A 20,744-nucleotide genomic window follows, 5' to 3' on the forward strand; every position below is an offset into this window, starting at 1 on the left:
TTTATTTTTCTTTTACAATGGCTTCATCGGATGGGATGGAGGAGGACTGCGTGCTGCAGCAGCAGCGGGGGAGATCTCAGAGCGACCCAAGCAACATCATCGAGGTTCGCCTAGGTGAAGCGCACAGACCAGGTAAGACAAGACGGGCCTAAAACACGTTGCGTGTTTGTTGCATCTTTCTTTTTTCTTTTTGACGGTCCATTGATACGTATCGCAAGTTCGGCGGTTTCTTACGAGGTTCGTCACACTCGCAGCAGTAAAGGTGTTATTCCAAGGAGTTGGTATGCGTCATTTTACCCTTCGCTCAATGCTGTCCAATACACCGTAGACTGTATTAGGAGGCTAAAGGTGCCATTCACACTGACGATCCTTAATAAACCCTCAGCGAATCCGGTGTGGTCATTTCCAAAGCTTATATATGACATGCTTTTTTTCTTGTTTTGTTTTTTTGTTTGTTTGCGCGATATCATTTCCAGTTATTATTATTATTATTATTATATTCATCTACATTTTCAGGACAGTATGTGCTCAGTGAATGATAAATGTCCTGGAGTGGTTGGCTGTACTGCTCGACTTTAAAAAAAGAAAAAACAGTCGTTTTTGGCTCACGGAGCCTACTTGATTTCTAAAAAAAAAATTAAAAAAAATGGGGGATCCTGCAAAAGACAACAGTGTATTATCTACACTAGGTTATCCATAATCTACTTAAGATCATTGAGCTCTAATAGACGAGCAGGTCCCTAAAACCTGTGATCACATGAGATTGGAGTATATGTCGGGCACAGGGGAAGATGACAGTGCTATTTGTATATTTGGCTGTTTCCATGGAGACCCAAATGGCAGAAGCTTGTACTTGACAATCGTACTGCGAGCTGAGATTGTGTTTATCTTGCTGATACAATGGTTGGTTTTTTTTTCAGCACTTCCAGTGATGCATACACACAATATAACGGGAAAAAGGCACATATAGTATACATATAGTCTTTGAATTGTGTTCATGCTGCATGCAGATTACATTTCTGCCATCACATTGGCAAGCTGTCAGCTCACAGGGCATGACCCCAATCATAAGATATATTGTTTAGGTAAGTATTGCGTAAAGCGTGATGTAGTAAATCAATCACATTGCCATGCATGCCCTTGATATTGCCATTTGCCGGCCACTGCAGTCCAGGTATCATGGAGTCAAGGTGTTCACAAGAAGGTGACAGCAGAAAAAGATGAGAGTGATTGGTTGCACATTGAATTTAGTACTATATAGCAGTTGTGAATGTACAAACAAGGAGCTTTTAGAGACAAAGGCTGCAAGAGGTGTGCGAGGAGCCAGGGACAGTGGTCAGTGAATAATCAAACTGTTAGAAAGCGTTATTCATTTTATCCCGTATCTTAACGCACTGTATCAAAGCTAGGACTCTGACATTCCGTGCTCTAAAGTGATCAGTCGTTTGCTTCATGGACCCTTATCAGAGTATTTCACATGCACATATTTAAAAATGGCAGCTGCACTAAAATGACAGAAACACCTTCATCTTCTTTTGCCAACAGGGGTACTACTTTTTTTTTGCCTTCAATGTTGAATTCAGCATGGTTGTTGTAGTTGTTATGGTTATATAATGGTCTTGGTTGATCTCATTAACGCTGAGATAACGCCAGCGGGATTGTCCTTTCATATCCACTTGAAAAATTAGTACCTCCTGTGTCTATTTTTATATGATATTTGGTTGGGATCCCCTCTAGCGCCAGAGCAGATCGCTACCAAAGCTGTCATTTCCCATGCAGCGCAAGGCAGACAGGTCTTGGGCAATGCAGCATTAAAAACCTGCCTGCCTGCCCTCCCCCCAATCCCTGCCTCCCCCCTCTGCTAACCCTTATGTACGATTCGCACCCCATGCTGCGGCTTTGATCTTGGCTCCTGAATGTGTACTTGAGGAACTGGGAGGAACCATCCATATTTCAGGAGAGGAAAAAAAAAAGGGGGGGGGTGAGAGATCCCTAACACAGTGGCGCCCTGCTGAGCCCTGTCACAGAGAATCAGTTGTATGATCGACTAGTCTCAGTTTACAAAACGAGCTCTTATTCAGTCTCAACACATGGATTATGATCTGGGGGAAACACTGTTATGGCTGACATGTCTAAAAATGTGATGTCAGAGAGAAATGACCGATGCCGTGCTTTTTTTAGTGCTATTTGTCAGTCGTGCTGACATTTCAGTGCCATGACTAGAAATTATTACTCCCGTTGAGCTTTAAAATTAGATTTTCATGCTGCTCAGATAAGCACAGAAAGCACTGTGGACCTCCGACCATGTCATTTAACCTAAATTCTCATTTCCCAGATTTAGCATCCCATGGGTTTGTTGACATTGTGTGCACAGCCAGGTACAGGTAGCAAACAGTGCACAAATTACAGGTCATTATGCAGAAATCGACAAGTAATACGTGTATAATAGGCGTAATACTATAAATGGCGAGTAATGGCCGAGCAGCATAGCTATAGTAAAAACAGCACGACATTTGATATACACCTTACGTTCAGTTTTAACAGCAATTACTTTTTATTCCTGCAGCACAAATGATTCATGATACTTGTATTTAACACAATGTGATTATTTATGTCCATGTGGTTTGATATAGGTTATATTTAACACCACATTATAACGGTAAGGGAGTAAACCAGAGATAAGCTGTAGAAAAGCCCATGTTTTGCTCATATGTTACTCAGTCATTACCAGTCATTGTAATTAATTTACGTTTCTGCTACTCGTGTATTAATGGGTTATTTCTGCGCAATGAGTGACCTGTAATTTTGAGGGGATACCGCAAGTTCTTCAGCCGCCATCTTGACCGTTATGTGTAGGCTACCTAGCCACCAAGCTACTCCTCGGGTGCAAGTCGATCAGTCTACACAGCCATTAAATTGTAGCCTGGTGGCAGGAACTGAGACTGGGGGTCAGATCGTAGTTATCTTTGTGAAAGCTCTGTCTCAGAGATTCCTGATTGACATTGATGTCCAGCGATGCCACCAGTCTGCTGGAGCTTTTACCCCCCCCCCCCACCACCTCCATTTGAGCTTGTGCCGCAGCACTAATCTGGCATGCTGCTGTCACATCAAAGGCTAACTCCCCAGACTCTTCCGCAGCTTCTCCACCCATCAATCCTCCAGCGAATTGTTTGGGGATCATGTCTGTCTTCCTATCCAATGAGGGTAGAAGGGAGGTGCCTGATGAGGAGATTACCACCCTTATATTGAACTTGGCATGGGTCATGTTATATTAATGGGGCCCTCTATACATAGCGCATCTCATTGAATATGTAGAACCATGATCCAGACTGTGAGTTCATATCAGAAAGGGAGCAAAGTGATAATAGCAAAACCAGAACCCAGCGGCATGCACCTCTATCTTACCACTTACCACGTGCCAAATCCCTTTTACAACATGTTAGTTGACACCCCTGTTGTGGACCAGAGAATGGAGTCTAACTCATTTGTACCTGCACATGGTAAAAGAATGCATGTCCATATGTTAGTCTTTATGTGTCGACAATTGTCTAAAGGACCATGAGTGTTGAAACCATAAGGTCACACAGCATGTCCTACTCAAAGCCAGTCTATCAAAGGCATTGGTGGTCTGAGTTAGCACAACTGAGTGCCATTACATACAGTTAGGTTGGAGCTGCTGTAAGGCGTAAGGTAATGTACGCGCACGTCCGCGGTGGCGTAGCGGTCTAAGCATCGGCTTTGTGTCGATGCAGTTGCCCACTGGGGACTGGGGTTCGCGCCCCGGTCTCGTCAGATCCGACTATGGCCGGACTCGATGAAGCAGCAATCATTGGCAACGCTGTCTTTGGGAGGGGGGCGGAGTCGGCTTGTGTTCGTCATGTGAATGCGTCTCTGTGTGTGTCGGAAAAACAGTGGTTCGGCTTGGATTCGCCTTGTCACGAAAGTGGGGAAGCGTCTCCTTCGAGACTGCTGGCCGGAGAGATGCAGTTGGCGAACGCATGCAATACGAGGGTGGGTGTTTGAATTAAAATAGGGATCAATTGGCCACTAAATTGGGAGAAAAAAGGGAAAAATCAGAAATAAATAAATAAAAAAAAAAAAGGTAATGTACGCGCCTTTATTTTCAGTACAAACATCGGTCACCGTGATCACCATCAATGCCATCACAGTATCTGTGAAGAGACTTCACCAGCTTAAACCTCTGTCATCATTAAATTACCAAACAAATAAGTACGCTCTCTCTGTCTCCTTGTCTCTATCTTCCACACTACACTTACTTCACACTGGGGGGGGGGTAGTGTGATCCTCCCACGCGCTGCATCCTCCTGGCGAAACTCCTCACTGTCAGGTGAAAAGAAACGGCTGGCGACTCCACATGTATCGAGGAGGCATGTCTGTAGCCCGTCCCGGATTGGCAGAGGGGGTGGAGCAGCAACGGCGACGGCTCAGAAGAGTGGGGGTAATTGGCCAAGTACAATTGGGGAGAAAAAGGAGGAAAAATCAAAAAATTAAATAAATAAACAAACAAATAAGCAAACGAACAAACAAACAAATAGATAAATAAAAACTGAATAGACAGAATTAGAATATTTCAAAAGTTTTCGTGTTTCCTCCCAGCAGGTTAAACCATTCAATCCTCGGATCATGTTCCTCTGTGGATATTCTCAGAAAACGTGCAGCTCCTCTGAGTTAGCACGGCTCTACTGCCTAGCCTATTTCAAAAGTAGAACACCTGAAAGCAAATATGAAGATAGTGGAATGGAAAGCGTGGTAAAAATTCAAGGAGTACATTGAAGACATTTTGACAATGATTGGACTCAGAGTTTAAATGGAAATCTGATTTTTTGTCTACTAAAACGTGTCAGCCATGTTTTTTTTCAGACCGTAAAGACGTAGTAATACAGAAACTAATTCAAAAGGATTTTTCTGTGCCTATTCATGTCTCATCCCATTATGCACTATACAGAGATGTCCCTGGGTCCTTCTGACTTCCCCAGATGGTGACGCCAGATGGAGAACAAACAATGACATCACACTCAGCCAGTCACATGAAAAGATGCAGACTACATGTTGATTCTAACATGCTTTTGTAGGGCCAGGCATTGGGTTGCCTTGGTGTTAACTGGGATCTGAAATTGAGGACAGTCGGGCTGGCTATCTAGCTGTACCTAAATTAGTTTACAGCACTAGGCGTGTATTATCTTAAACAATACTCACTATTTGGGTCTACTGAAAATTCCTCACCAAACTGAACCAAAATGCAAACACGTAGTATGGATTTCATTTTCCCCATCAGACAAACCTTAATCTGCATGAATATTCATTGCGAAGCCTTGCGTTAAAACATCACGCACACCATATTTGTCATAATTCTGTACTGGGAAATATTTCGAGTAGTCAAACCAGAATTACATATATCTCAAGTTAAAGTTCTTCAATATCTGCAGTTATCATTTGTGCGACAAGTCGAATGATGACATCTGTGATGTCATTACAGATACTACCTTACAGGACCCCCCCCTCCTTTTTCTCCCCAATTGTATCCGGCCAATTACCCCACTCTTCTGAGCCGTCGCGGTCGCTGCTCCACCCCCTGTGCCGATCCGGGGAGGGCTGCAGACTACCACATACCTCCTCCGATACACGTGGAGTCGCCAGCCGCTCCTATTCACCTGACAGTGATGAGTTTCGCCATGAGGATGTAGCGCGTGGGAGGATCACGGCGCTATTCCCCCCAGTTCCTTCTCCCCCCAGAACAGGTGCCCCGACCGACCAGAGGAGGCGCTAGTGCAGCGACCAGGACACATACCCACTTCCGGCTCCTCATCCGCAGACACAGCCAATTGTGTCTGTAGGGACGCCTGACCAAGTCGGAAGTAACCGAACCGGCGGTCCCCGTGTTGGTTGGCAACGGAACAGACCGCTACGCTACCCGGACACCCCCTTGAAATATATTTTGATGAGTGAAAATGTAGTTACAGATAGCTTTCATTATCCTGTTTTCGAGTCGGATTGTGCAGATATCTTGAATAACAGGTAGTCAAGTGCAACCGTTTTATAGCAAATAACTGACCACTAGTTATACGCCATAGTTGGTCCCCCTGAGCGCGCGCACGCACACACACTCATTACCACCACTTCCTTCTCTCCCACACCCTGCCAAATACCAAGTAAACAATGTGGTATCACTCAGTTGTAGAAACCAAGGATTGGAAATTCTTTGTTTGGATATCAAACCCCTCACCTAAACAGACAGCATAAACAGCTCATATGACACTTAGGGTCTATATAAGTTTTTTTCTCATTACCTTATTCGGAATGTTGCCTTCGATCAGTCAGTCAAGTTGCATTTTATATAGCGCTTCAGTTGTTACTGTTGGTTTAGTGTTTTATGTCAGTGGGGTGAAATTCATTAGCTGACGGCCATTAAAACGCAGTCTGCTAGACAGTCCCGAGCATCCTCGCCTAGACGGCTGCACAAAATAGCTCACTGCACCTGGATCTGTGATTGGTTGTGGTCTGAGTGGGTGGAGGTGTATTTGTAAGCCAAAATGGACACCGAAATGTTACTGCGCCAATGGATCTGTATTTATACACACCCACGTGCGCCAACCCCATTCATCTTGGCGCACGTGGGTTCCTTTTAAGCCACAAAATGACCAAACATACACAGCGGGGGGGAAATTCACCTTATGCGTTTGTGCTTCCGCCGATCTTCCGCCAGCATGGAAATAGAGCCGTAAAACTCAAAGGAACCTTCAACCTGTGCTTATCTTGGTAGCTTCAACTGTGATTTAACCCAAAACTGTGTTTTTTGAGCTGTAAAAATGTCTACCTTAACCCGATGAAATATCAATACTGGACATAATGTTGGCATTCTAAAGGCTCCCATACTACCATTTTGGCTGTTTCATGTTTCTTGTGTTACACTGTGTGATGGGGAAAAAGGTAACATCTTGATGCATCCCCTTATCGGACTGCGAGTTGAATTGAGACTTCCGTCACATTGCGCATTTGGTTGAACGGCGAGGCTACGATCTAAGTTGTCTGACTGCAAGCTGACCGTGTTCACCCCAAAAAGGCGACTTGGGGACATTCAAAATTCAAAATGGTCAAAGGAAAACATGCAGTTGCATTAATGATGGCAAATGTTTTGCCTTGAGGAACCCCCCCCCCCCAGAAAAGAAAAAGAAAAGGGGGGAATGGTTTGGACCTCGTCTTGGCTTGGTAGATAAGGACGACATAGGTTGGCAATTCTCCAGTGAGCTTGAGGTCCAGTAATATCTCCAGCAGTTTTTCAAGAAACTGTCTGCACAAACATACTTTAGACATGCGGATGATTTTCCAGTGATTCTGTAACTGCAAAACATGCGCAAACGCTAAGAGAGATGTGTGATCCTTTTGTTAAAAATGTGATTTTCTGGGGGGAGTCCGGGTAGCGTAGCGGTCTGTCCCGTTGCCTACCAACACAGGGATCCCGGTTTGAATCCCTGTGTTGCCTCTGGCTTGGTCGGGTGTCCCTACAGACACAATTAGCCTTGTCTGCGGGTGGGAAGCCGGATGTGGGTATGTGTCCAGGTCGCTGCACTAGCTCCTCCTCTGGTCAGTCGGGGCGCCTGGTCAGGGTGGAGGGGGAACGGGAGAATAGCGTGATCCTCCCACGCGCTACGTCCCCCTAGCAAAACTCCTCACTATCAGGTGAAAAGAAGCGGCTGGTGACTCCACATGTATCACAGGAGGCATGTGGTAGTCTGCAGCCCTCTCCAGATCAGCAGAGGAGGTGGAGCAGTGACCGGGAAGGCTCAGAAGAGTGGGGTAATTGGCCAGATACGATTGGGGAGAAAAAGGGGGACCCTTCCCCCCCCAATTTTTTTATTTTCTATCATGCTTCCATTGGTCGCTGAGCGGGATGGCGTCATAGCCATAGTCTATCATCATAGCCCCTGCCATGCTGCACAATCACGGCCCAAATTTCCTGACATTGCTAGCACTTACTCTATCGGCTGTCCTCAGCCCTGTCACACCGAATGACTCAAGACAGTCAATCAGCATTCACAATGAATGATTTGTTTTGAAAAACTTGCTTGAGATGGCACAGTATATGGGGGTGCCTTAAAATAATCTCACCAAACTGCTTTCATTGGTTAAAAAAAAAGTGACACAAAACGTAAGTATGCTGTCTTCTTCTGGTTGACATTTTAACCCCTGTTGCACTGCCGGGCCCACCTTGATTGGTGATATGGTACTGGAGGTTGAGAGGTAGTCTGATATTATTGAGCAGAAACAAAAATAATATTGAGTCAGAGGTGCATCTCCACGCCCACAGTTTTAGAGACACATATCCTTTACCCACTTCATTCTCTGCCTCAAAGATCTGCAGAGACAAGCTGAAAACTGTCTATTACATTACCCTTTAATGCTATCAGACCCATGTAGCGCATTGAATCCATGGTCTGATGTGCCCTTCTTGCCCATGCCCATCCTGAGCGACATTGCTCTGAACATGTTGGTGAACCGATAATTTCCCAACATTATCACTCTTCTGATGCAAGCATACCATGTACATGCTTTATCTGGAGAGACAAAGAGAGTGTCTGTGCTTGTCATGATAAATAGTGGACGCTGGGTTCAGTCCAGTGAGACTCGGCAATGGACCAGTCTTCTTTGGGGAGAACTAATGGATGTAACTCGTCAGAACCATTCACACGTAATGCATTTTTCATAAGTGTTTCGTGTGCTGACCTAATTCCTCTCAGAGCTGAGTAAAGGCGATATGTCGCAGATGAGAACAAACCAGAGCATCCAGCTGATCCCTTCGACATCCTCATAGTACTGTGAGGGAGTAAGATGGCGTGTGCAGATGGGTAAAAGAGGAGTGGTATCACTCAGATAATGTGGGAAGACTAGTGTGCAGACTATTTACTGACACCGCCTAAATGTTCTTGATTGTTTTTAAGAAATCTATGCTGTATCTCACAGTGGTGGGAATAGCTAAAATACTAGCCAGGGCTTCACCACAAGGAGATATTTTGCTCTCAGTGGCTTTGGCAGATGTAATTAAAGCAACAGGCTTAATCCCAGAGACTGGTAGCTCCCACAGTCTTAAATCACACATAACAGCGTGTGAGGAGAATGGCAGGGTTCTCAGCCACTGCAAAAGTCAATCAGCTGAAACGGCGTTTGGGTTGAAACATGTGATGCTCCTGCTCGAATTAAGTCTTCAGAGAGAGAGAGTACATCAGCTCACTGCCGTAAAAGCAGAATGGCTGCTCAATTCGTTCATGCATTTAAAACACCCCCACCCCCACCCCACAGTCATTAGCAAACAGACCTCACATTGAAATATGAAGACCAACAACATATATTTTTCAAATAAATAGGTTTTGTAATTGGCAAAATCATAGTGTGGCGCAATAGTACTGACTCTAACTTTGCATGATCTAAGAAGCAATATTCCTCCCTACACTGGTGATTTCATAGTACAGCTAGCTTTTGGTATCTGACTTGGTGGTTCCTTTTATTTGGGGTTTATCTTTGCAGAAATATTCCTTATGACCAAAATGTAGTAAGGACATCATCAGCATCTATTGGTCTGGTTGCTCCATTTTTAGCACTCATACCCAGGGGCTAAAGCTGGCCTCCTCCCAGACTTGAAAAAAGATTTTCAGTGGAGACCTAGAGAATCCTCCAATCCTTGTTCATAGTAACACTACCGTTAGCGCTTTGGCTCTGCCTTGCACACTGCTGCATTCTCCTGACGGTCATCACGAAACTGCATTGCCTCATCGGCCGCATCCAGAAGCTTTTTGGCTACATCTCTTGCATGATTCAGCAAATTTAAAGGTGAACACTAGTGGGTTTCTGCAGAGGTTTTATGAGGACACACACACACACACACACACACACACACACACACACACACACACACACACACACACACACACACACACACACACACACACACACTTTTTTGATTTAAAATTAACATTATTTCTAAAATACAAAGCTTGTTTAGGTGCAAAATGTTAGTTTGAGTGTGCTACATAGTAGCTCCAAGCCTCATAAAAGTAGAGTCTTTGCTTTCAAGGTCCTGTTGTTAAATTTTGTTGCTTGCAATTACTGATTGGGCTGGCATGTCTTGACCATAATGTATTAAAATTCATAAACTAATTCATTCTTAAACTGGTGGTGATAGCGCTTTCATCAGGCTCAGAAATGCAGTGACAAATCTTTTTTTCTTGTACATATTTAGACATTTGTGAATATGTCAAGATGACATGATATTAAGAAACATTGCTCTTGGTATCACCATAGAATACTGGAAATGTATAGTATTGTAAATATATATTTTTTTTTTACATGTACAAATGTCCAGATATATTTGATGCATGCAGTACAAGGACAGAAAACAATATAATTTGTCCTGAGAGATGCTCCAAGAAGAAAGGGTTTGGTCGGCTCGAATATGAATTTGTGTGAAATTATTTCCAGAAAATATTAGTCAATCATGTGACTGACATAGCTTGGCTTATAAGCATTGCTAACACTTCTTTATGCATGCTCAGTAATCCAGGTAAGAAAATCACAGAAAGTTGAATCAGTTCATCTGGACACAACGTTTATTGAAAGAAACATTTCATCACTCATTAAGTGACCTCTTCAGTCTCAACTGACTACAGGTATCGCCACCCTTATAAACAACACCGTGGCCATGTGTACTATTCACAGAGGATTAGGGGATGACTGCAAATGCGTCAGGCCAGGACTCCGCAGTCTACACTCATCTACAGGCCAGTGGCCACTCTTTCAAGGATGAGGATGAGCACATCCTTGATAGGGAGGAACGCTGGTTTGAACGGGGAGTCAAACAGGCCATCTATGTGAAGAGGGAATGACCATCCTTGAACTGGGGGGGGGGGGTTAAGAGTACATTTGTCACATCTTACAATGCTATGATTGCAACCATTCCCAAATCCTCTGTGAATAGTACACATGGCCCTTGTAATTCTAGTTAAAGGTCACGGCCAAGTGTGGCAAACCATGTGCCATGGAAAGCCATGTGTATGCAGGTTTTCATTCCAGCCAGACTCCACACCAGGTGATTGCACTGATTAGCAACCCTTCAACCAAAGAGGAAGAATGTATCAGTGAAATCACCTGGTGTGGAGTCGGGTTAGAATGAAAACCTGCATAAACATGGCTCTCCATGGCACATGGTTCCCCACCGCTGGTAACGGCAATTTGCATATGGAACCAATCATTGTTCTCAGTCATTATGCCATTGTGTTGTGTATAATACATTCCAGGGACGGTGTTAGAAAGGTTCCAAATGGGTGTGTGTGTAGATCACCATTTTGGTACTGCCTCCCATTGTGGGGCAGGACTTTCCACGTCCTCCAGGAGAGCGTCGGACCTGTTTAAGTGATGGACCGAAAGCCAGCGACCTAAGGATTACTGTAGAAGATAAGGGAGAGTCTGATTATATTTTTCTCCTGTCCCCTGAAAGACCTGTTGTGTTCGTGTGTGTCCAGAGAAATAACCACACGTACACACCCACCAGTTGTTATCAATAAACATCTTTGAAGATAACATCCTTGCATTCTTGCCGATGCACCACAGTATTCCAAACCAGATACAATTACAGTCCGAGATAGCAAACTTTCATTACATTTGGTCCTTTGAGCCAGGTAGCGTGACCGCTGTGGAGAGTGAAGATCTTGCCATATAATAGAAGTGAAGCAACGCAGCCGGCTGATACCTGACCCAGATGTCAGATATGTCTACCAGCCTGGGTCACTGACTATGACGTCTCCCTGCCTGCCGTTGAGAGACCGCCCCTTGCTGCTGCTGCAGCGCTCTCAGTCCAGCGCCCCCAACAGAGGCAAGAGTCCTACCACAGTATAGAGAGGACCACCGAGACGCTACCTCTCAACCCCCTGCCCTTTGATCAGTGGAGTCCAGTGGGTGGTACCCGTCTGAAGTATCACAGGGAGTCAGTGTACTCGGGACCCCAGCACAAAAGCACCCCAGACCCACTGTCTCCCCGACAGGTGCCAGAAGCTTCACCTGCAATACTGGAAGCACTGAGACAGAACAGGGAGGACTACCAAAGGCTCCAACTTGCCATGATTGAGAGATGCAAAGGCAGCTTAATGCAAGTCGAGGGCCAGATCTATCACGTCCTCCACTCCCCTTCATGGTGCACAGCCCACTTGCTCAGCCAGCAGTGCATGCCGCTTCCACAAGACATGTGGGCTGAGTTTATGAGGTATTTGTACCCCTTTTGCGTCCGTATCCCTACTCTGCTCGACTTTGCTGACTGGCTGGAGTTCGAGCTGAGGATTCAAGAGTACGGTTACGAGTCTCAGCATAGAGAGGACAAAGAGAACACCGAGGCGAAGAGGGAGAGACGGAAGGACTCAAAGTCTGGTAGGCCGACCACAGTCCTCCATGGGGCAGAACAGACTTCAAGCAGCCCTGCTATCCCAGAATCCCCATCCCCCAGTGCCAGGCCACAAAGAAAAGTCATCCTGTCATGCCCATACTGTGCTAATGACCATCACTACCTGAACCAGTGAACTAATTTCAGCCAGCTTACCACTGAGCAGTGGAGTGCATGGGTCAAGAGTAACAGATGGTGCTGGTGTTGTGGCCGCTCTGACCAGGCTGCACAGTGTAGACTGAAGGCCCGGTGTAAGAGATGTGACGGCAGACATCTGGAGGCCCTCCATTACCTCAACACTAAGCCAACCCCAGAGAACACCTCATGCCTAGTGAGTACCGCCAATGAAGTGCCTTACCTGGATAGGCAGTCCGGTTGCAGTCAGGTGCTCCTGAAGGTGGCCAAGGTTGTGCTACATAATGGAGAGCAGGCCATGGACGCAATACTAGACGACGGATCAGAGTGGACCATGCTCCTGCCAGCCGCTGCTAAGGACCTAAAATTTCAAGGGGAGCCAGAGCACCTTGCCTTGAGGACTGCGCACCAGGATTTCAGAGTTCTGCATGGTACATCCATCTCCTTTTCTATTTCTCCTGCCAGTCAGCCCCAGAAGCCTTTCAAAATCCAGAGGGCCTTCACTGCCGATCAGCTGGGACTGGCGGAGCACTCACAACCCGTCAAGACGCTCTAGTGCAAATATAAGCACCTGAAAGGCCTGCCCCTGCAAATGCGGGATGCGACCATCCCATGGTCCTCATTGGGTCTGACTACACCAATCTAATTACCCCAGTAGAGCCGGTCCATCTGGGACCCCTGGAGGACAAGCTGCTGTGAAGACCAGTTTGGGCTGGACCATCCAGAGCCCTACCAGAGCTGTCCGCCAGCATCTTCAGCCATAGCAGTGTCTGCATACAGCCACACAGTCACACTTTGATGAGCTCCTTCATCATGTGGAGAAGCTATGGCAACTGGGCATGTTCCCCTACAGGAGTGAAACGATGGTGACACGATCAAGGCAAGACCGAGAAGCAGTGCACCTGCTGGAAACCAGAACTGTGAGGGTGGACATTGACGGAATACATCATTATGCCACCCCCCTACTGCGCGTGAAGAACATGCCCTGTCTCTGTACCCCAAAGACGCTGTAATGGCAAGTCTGCGGAGCATTGAAAGATGCCTGATGAAGGCTCTTGTAGATTTAAGGTGTTTGTGGGCACCAGAGTCGCTTAGATCCAGGAGCTGACTGAAGCCCAAGCCTGGAGGTACGTGGACTCTGCAAACAATCCCGCAGATGACATCACCCATGGGAAGACCCTAAGGGAGCTGGCTGAGAAGAACTGGTGGAGCCGCAGCCCGACATTCTTGTGCCTGTTGCCTCAGCGCTGGCCTACCAAGCCAGAGGCTGAGCCTTTGGATGGCACCGAGCTGCATAAGGCTGCCTTCTGCGGCTCCATCACCACTGCTCCTCTTCCTCACCTAACTGATGCCAGCCAGTTTACAAGTTTCAGGGACATGGTAGAGGCTGTTGTGTGATCACGTCATGGGACGGCAGGTAACCAGTCCACTCCATCTGCACAAGACTATCGGGAAGCTGAAAGAGACCTGCTGAGACAAGCCCAAGTGGATTGCTTCGCCGAGGACCTCCAGCACCTGTCAGACAACAAACCTGTACCCTCCACCAGCCATTTGATCACCCTAGCTCCTGAATATGACAACCAACTGAAGCTGATCCAGCTTGGAGGTAGACTGCATCGTTGTGACCTGCTGGAGCCAGAGACTATTCACCCCATAGTCCTGGACCCGGCCCACCAGGTGACCAAACTCATCATTCAGAATGCTGACCGAGATCTCCATCATCCCAGTGACTCTTCACAGAACTCCGTCAAAAGTACTGGATCCTCAGCGACCGAGATCTCCATCATCCCAGCGACTCTTCACAGAACTCCATCGAAAGTACTGGCTCCTCAGCAGAAGAGAGGCTGTAAAGCGGCACCAGCACGCCTGCCCTGATTGTCAGAGATGGAGGGCGAATTCTGCTGCGCCACAGATGGCAGACCTACCCCCTGCCCGCCTGCAGCTGTTGAAACCACATTTCTTCTCTACAGGCATGGATTGTTTCAGGCCTTTCATGGTTAGAGTTGGACGGCGTAATGAGAAGTGTTGGGGCATACTATTCAAGTGCCTCACCACCCACGCTACCCACATAGATGTCCTGAGTAGTCTGGACCAGGATTCATACCTGATGGCCCTCTGCCAATTCATCTCATGCAGAGAAAAACCAGCGGAGCTTCTGTCGGACCAGAGCACAAACTTCAAAGGAGGCGAGAGGGAGCTCCATGACTCGTTTAAGGCTTTGCACCCCACTATAAAGTCAGAGCTGAACAAACATCAGGTCAAACTTGTGTTCAACCCCCCAAGTGCGCCTCACTTCGGTGGTGTATGGGGGAGAGAATGTAAATCGATCAAAGCTGCCCTGTATGCTACGATCCAGACGCAGACTGTAACAGAAGAAGTTCTGCGCACGGTACTGATCGAGGTAGAGGGCATCCTGAACTCAAAGCCCCTGGGGTATATATATCCAGTGACGTCACAGACCCGGACCAAGTAACGCTGAACATGCTCTTGATGGGGCAGCCGTCTGTTGAGCCGTCGTTGCTGGAGGCACTTTCAGGTCCTAGCTGACTGTTTCTGGTCTAGTTTCTTCAGGAATTACCTGCCCAGCCTGCAAACCCGCCCAAAGTGGCATTCCACTCCAGTCAACCTCACTGAGGACTCTGTTGTGACGTTAAGTCGACCACCAGCTGCCACGAGTGTTTTCGCTATTGAACGTGCCGTCAAAGTACACCCTAGTGCTGCATTATTATGAATCCCACGGCACTTGTTGGCAAGACACGCCCCGCATAGCATTCAAGCGCTAGGATTGGCCAGGCCCAGGCGTCCATGCACTTCTGAGTGTTCCTTTTGACAGCCCTGCCACAGCAGAATCACCGCAACGCCCAACCGTGTCCACAGGTTGGTGCTGATGATCATGTCAGGTCAGCCGATGTGCGGATCCAGGACCGTGTCTACAACAGACCAGCTGCATGGCTGGTCGTCCTGCAAGCCATCCTAGAAGGTGGCTTGATGAGGGATACCCTAGCACCTCAGTTCCCCCTCTCAGTAGGCTGTTTTCACATTTCTATGGAGCAAATGTAATCTCTACATTTGGGGGCGGCTGTTAGAAAGGTTCCAAATGGGCTGTGTGTGTGTGTGTGTGTGTGTGTGTGTGTGTGTGTGTGTGTGTGTGTGTGTGTGTGTGTGTGTGTGTGTGTGTGTGTGTGTGTGTGTGTGTGTGTGTGATTGTGTGTATCACCATTGGTACCGCTTCCCTTTGTGGAGTGGAACTTTCCTCAGGACTTTCCATTCTTGTGGAATAACCTGCCTGCTGCCATCAGACAGTCTGTTGAGTCCTTTAAATCCAAACTTAAAACTCATCTTTTTGCCTTAGCTTACAATTAGTTGCCTTTAAGTTGAATGCTTCACAACCTGTACTGCATGGCGGGTCGCTTTTCTGTCTCAATGAATTTACTAACCACTTTTCTGCCGACGAGATTATAGCGCATAGATTATGACTAATTGATGACTTAATTGATTATGACTAATCAGTATTGCAAACTGTTCTCTTCTCTCACATGTCTTTTCTCTCTATCTGAATGATGTCTTCTCCTTTCTCTTTTTCTGTGTGAATAGTGTCATGTGAGTCTCCCTTGTGTGCATGTGCAGTAAGTTCTCCTTCTGGGTCTCTGTGGTGATGGTGGTCGCCACCTGGATGCTGCTTGGCATTCCCCTCATCACATTTTCCTTTAATATATCTTATAAATCCATGTAGTTTTTTTTTTTTTTTTTGTACATGATGATACTGGTTGCGTGGCTTGGGTCCTGGGCTGTTCCAGTGGCGTCTGGTCACTGCTTGGCATCCTGTGCATCATATTCTTCATAAATTTTCTAAGTCCATTCTAATTCTGTTTATCCTCTTTCAAAGTTGTATTGTGTAAATTGCGTAAACACAACATCCATTGCACGCTGTCCATCTTGGGAGAGAGATCTCTCCTCTGTTGCACTCCCTGAGGTTTCTTCCTATTTTTTCTCCCTGTCAAAGGTTTTTTTTTTCTTTAGGGAATTGTTCCTTATCCGATGAGAGGGTCTAAGGACAGGTTGTTGTGTTGCTGTTAAGCCCACTGAGGCAAAATTGTCATTTGTGATATAGGGCCATACAAATAAAATTGACTTGACTTCTTGCCAGTGCACCACAGTGGTCACGTATTCCCAACCAGATACAATTACAGTCTGAGTTAGCAAACCTTCATTACAGACAGCACGGTGGCCCAGTGGTTAGCACTGTTGCCTCACAGCAAGAAGGTCCTGGGTTCGAACCCCAGGCCGTCCCAAGTCCTTTCTGTGTGGAGTTTGCATGTTCTGCCCGTGTCTGCATGGGTTTCCTCTGGGTGCTCCAGCTTCCTCCCACCATCAAAAAGACATGCATGTTAGGGATAATACTCCTGTCTGTGCCTGTGACTAAGGGAATGGAAAGAAGAACTGGAGTTGGTCCCCGGGCGCTGCAGCTGCCCGCTGCTCCTATACAATAGGATGGGTTAAATGCCGAGAACAAATTTCACTGTATCCTGTACAATGACAAAATAAAGTGGCTTTCTTTCTTCTTCTATAAGGGTGTGGATATCTGCCGTCAGTTTAGACTGAAGCAGTCACTTAGATGAGTGATGAAACTTTTCTCTCTCAATAAACATCGTGTCCAGATTAACTGATACAACTTTCTGTGATTACTAACACACGATCCACCTGAGGATGAAGGATTAGGTTGTAACAATACATATACCTGCATAGATGCAGAAATGTGTTATAAATCCCCCTCATGTTTTATATCCCCCTCATTGTTATTTTTATCGTTATTTTGTCATATTTGAAAATTTATATACCAGATTCACAGTCTACTACTACTTTCAGCTGCTCCCGTTGGGGGTCGCCACAGGTGATTACCCGTTACCATTTCTTCCTGTCCTCTGCATCTTCCTCTGTCACGCCAGCCACCTGCATGTCCTCCCTCACCACATCCATAAACCTCCTCTTTGACCTTCCTCCTTTCTTCTTCCCTGGCAGCTCCATATTCGGCATCCTTCTTCCAATATACCCAGCATCTCTCCTCTACACGTGTCAAAACCATCTCAAACTTGCCTCTCTTGGTTTGTCTCCAAACCGTCCAACCTGAGCTGCCCCTCTAATATATGTATTTCTAATCCTGCCCTTCTTCATCACTCCCAACGAAAATCTTAGCATCTTTAACTCTGTCACCTCCGGCTCCACCTCCTGTCTTTTCGTCAGTGCCATCATCTCCAAACCATACAACATAGCTGGTCTCTCTACCATCTTGTAAATCTTCCCTTTAACTCTTGCTGGTACCCTTCTGTCGCAAATCACTCCTGACACTCTTCTCCACCCACTCCACCCTGCCTGCACTCTCTTCTTCACCTCTCTTCTGCACTCCCCATTAATTGAATAGCTGACCCCAAGAATTTAAACTTATATGTATTCATCACCTCTACCCCTTGCATCCTCACCATTCTGCTGTCCTCACTCTCTTTCACATATACTATGTATTCCATCTTGCTCATACTGACTTCCATTCCTCTTCTCTTCAGTACATACCTCCACTTCCCCAGGCTCTCCTCAACCTGCACCCTACTCTTGGTACAGATCACAATGTCATCCGCAAACATCATCGTCCACGGAGACTCCTGCCTGATCTTGTCCGTCAACCTGTCCATCACCATTGCAAACAAGAAAGGGCTCAGAGCCAATCCTTGATGTAATCCCACCTCCGCCTTGAACCCATCGGTCATTCCAACTGCACACCTAATCACTGTCATATGGCCCTCATAAATATCCTGCACCACTCCTACATACTTCTCTGCAACTCCCGACTTCCTCATACAATACCACACCTCCTCTCTTGGCAACCTGTCGTATGCTTTCTTTAACGCCACAAAGACACAATATAACTGCTTCTGGCCTTCTCTATACTTCTCAATCAACATTCTCAAATCAAACATTGCATCTGTGGTGCTCTTTCCTGGCATGAAATCATACTGCTGCTCGCTAATCGTCACCTCTCCTCTTAACATAGCTTCTATTACTCTTTCCCATATCTTCATGCTGTGGCTGATCAACTTTATACCTCTGTAGCCGCTACAGTTCTGCACATTACCCTTATTCTTGAAAATCACTACCAGTACACTTCTTCTACACTCGTCAGGCATCCTCTCACTTTCAAGATTGTGTTAAACAATCGAATTAAAACCTCCACTGCCATCTCTCCTAAACACATCCACAGATATGTCATCTGGAACAACCGCCTTTCCACTCTTCATCCTCTTCATAGCTGCCTTCACTTCGTCCTTGCTAATCCACTTTACTTCCTGATTCACTATCCCTACATCATCCAACCTTCTCTCTCTCTAACTTTCTTCATTCATCAGCCACTCAAAGCACTCCTTCCACCTTCTCAACACACTCTCCTCGCTTGTCAGCACATTTCCATCTCTATCCCTGATCGCCCTAACTTGCTGCACATCCTTCCCAGCTCGGTTCTTCTGTCTAGCCAATTGGTACAAGTATTTTTTGCCTGCCTTAGTGTCTAACCGCTCATAAAACTCACCATGTGCCTTTTCCTTTGCCTTTGCCACCTCCCTCTTTGCTTTATGCTGTATCTCCTTGTCCTCCTGTCTACTTTCTTCATTTTTCTAACCACCCCACTTCTTCTTTGCCAGCCTCTTCTGCTGTATACTTTGCTGTACTTCCTCATTCCTCCACCATATTTCCTTGTCTTCCTTCCTCTGTCCAGATGAAACACCAAGCTGTCACCCTCACTATTTCTGCAGTGGTTGCCCAGCCATCTAGCAACTCTTCACTACCACCCCAGTGCCTGTCTTAAAACTCCTCCCTGAACTCCACGCAACAGTCTTCCTTCTTCAACTTCCACCATTTGATGCTTGGGTCTGCCTTCACTCTCTTGCTCATCTTAGTCTCCAAAGTCATCCTACAGACCACCATCTGATGCTGCCTAGCTACGTTCTCCGCTGTCACCACCTTGCAGTCTCCAATTCCTTTCAGATCGTGCCTTCTACATAAGATATAGTCCACCTGTGTGCACTTTCCTCCACTCTTATACGTCACCCCGTGTTCCTCCCTCTTCTTGAAATATGTATTCACCACAGCCATTTCCATCCTTTTCGCAAAATCCACCACCATCTGTGCTTCCACATTTCTCTCCTTGACACCATACCTACCCCTCACATCCTCATCACCTCTGCTCCCTTCACCAACATGCCCACTGAAGTCTGCTCCAATCACCACTCTCTCCTCCTCTGGTAAACTGTCCATCACTTCATCCAATTCACTCCAGAATTCTTCTATCTCTTTCATCTCACACCCAACTTGCGGGGCATATGCACTGATAACACTCATCAACACACCTTTGATTTCCAGCTTCATACTCATCACTGTCCCGACACTCTCTTCACACACTCTCCAACACGTTCTTGACCCCTATCCCCTTTGCACCATGGTAGAAGAGTTTGAACCCACCTCCAATACTCCTGGCCTTACTCCCCTTCCACCTGGTCTCTTGCACACACAGTATACCTACCTTTCTTCTCTCCATCATATCAGCCAGCTCTCTCCCTTTACCAGTCATAGTGCCAACATTCAAAGTTTCGACTCTCACTTCCATACTCTTCCACACTCTTCCACTTCCTCCTCAGTCTTCACATGTCTTCTCCCTCTCCTTCTCCTTCGCCCAACAGTAGCATAGTTTCCACTGACACCCTGCTGGCCAACAGTACCGGTGGCGGTCGTTGGTAACCTGGGCCTCGACTGATCCTGTATGGAAATCTGATTCATGATCTGCATATTTGATTTGGCAAATATTTTACGTCGAATGCCCTTCCTAATGAACCCTCCCCATTTATTTTATCCTGGGACTGGCACTCAGAATGCACTGGCCTGTGCATCCTACCCAGACTCACAGTAAGATCTGTAAATAAGAACATTCAGCGTTCCTTTGGTTGACAAGTAAAGTGAAAAATGAATTTGAAATTGCGATATAATGATATACTGTATATAACAGAACATCAAAATCAGCAAAAAAACCCCCAAAAAATAAACAGCCAATTGTTTCACAGATGGACATTTTATAGATGCAGGTTGACCTGTGTTATAACCTGGGTCTCCCTTTTCCTCCCCCCTGTGA

General features: G+C 46.3%; 1 protein-coding gene across 1 annotated transcript in view; it reads left to right on the forward strand.

Annotated features, from left to right (window-relative positions):
• Nucleotides 1-20,744, forward strand: part of phactr3b (phosphatase and actin regulator 3b) — a 50,274-nt gene continuing 29,530 nt past the window's right edge. Inside the window, exon 1 of the mRNA XM_056274600.1 lies at nucleotides 1-132. Within this exon, the coding sequence (XP_056130575.1) occupies nucleotides 18-132 (115 nt within the window). The 5' untranslated portion in view covers nucleotides 1-17. The remainder of the gene's footprint in view (nucleotides 133-20,744) is intronic.

Source organism: Lampris incognitus, chromosome 2, assembly GCF_029633865.1.
Source record: "Lampris incognitus isolate fLamInc1 chromosome 2, fLamInc1.hap2, whole genome shotgun sequence".
Classification (NCBI taxonomy): Eukaryota; Metazoa; Chordata; class Actinopteri; order Lampriformes; family Lampridae; genus Lampris; species Lampris incognitus.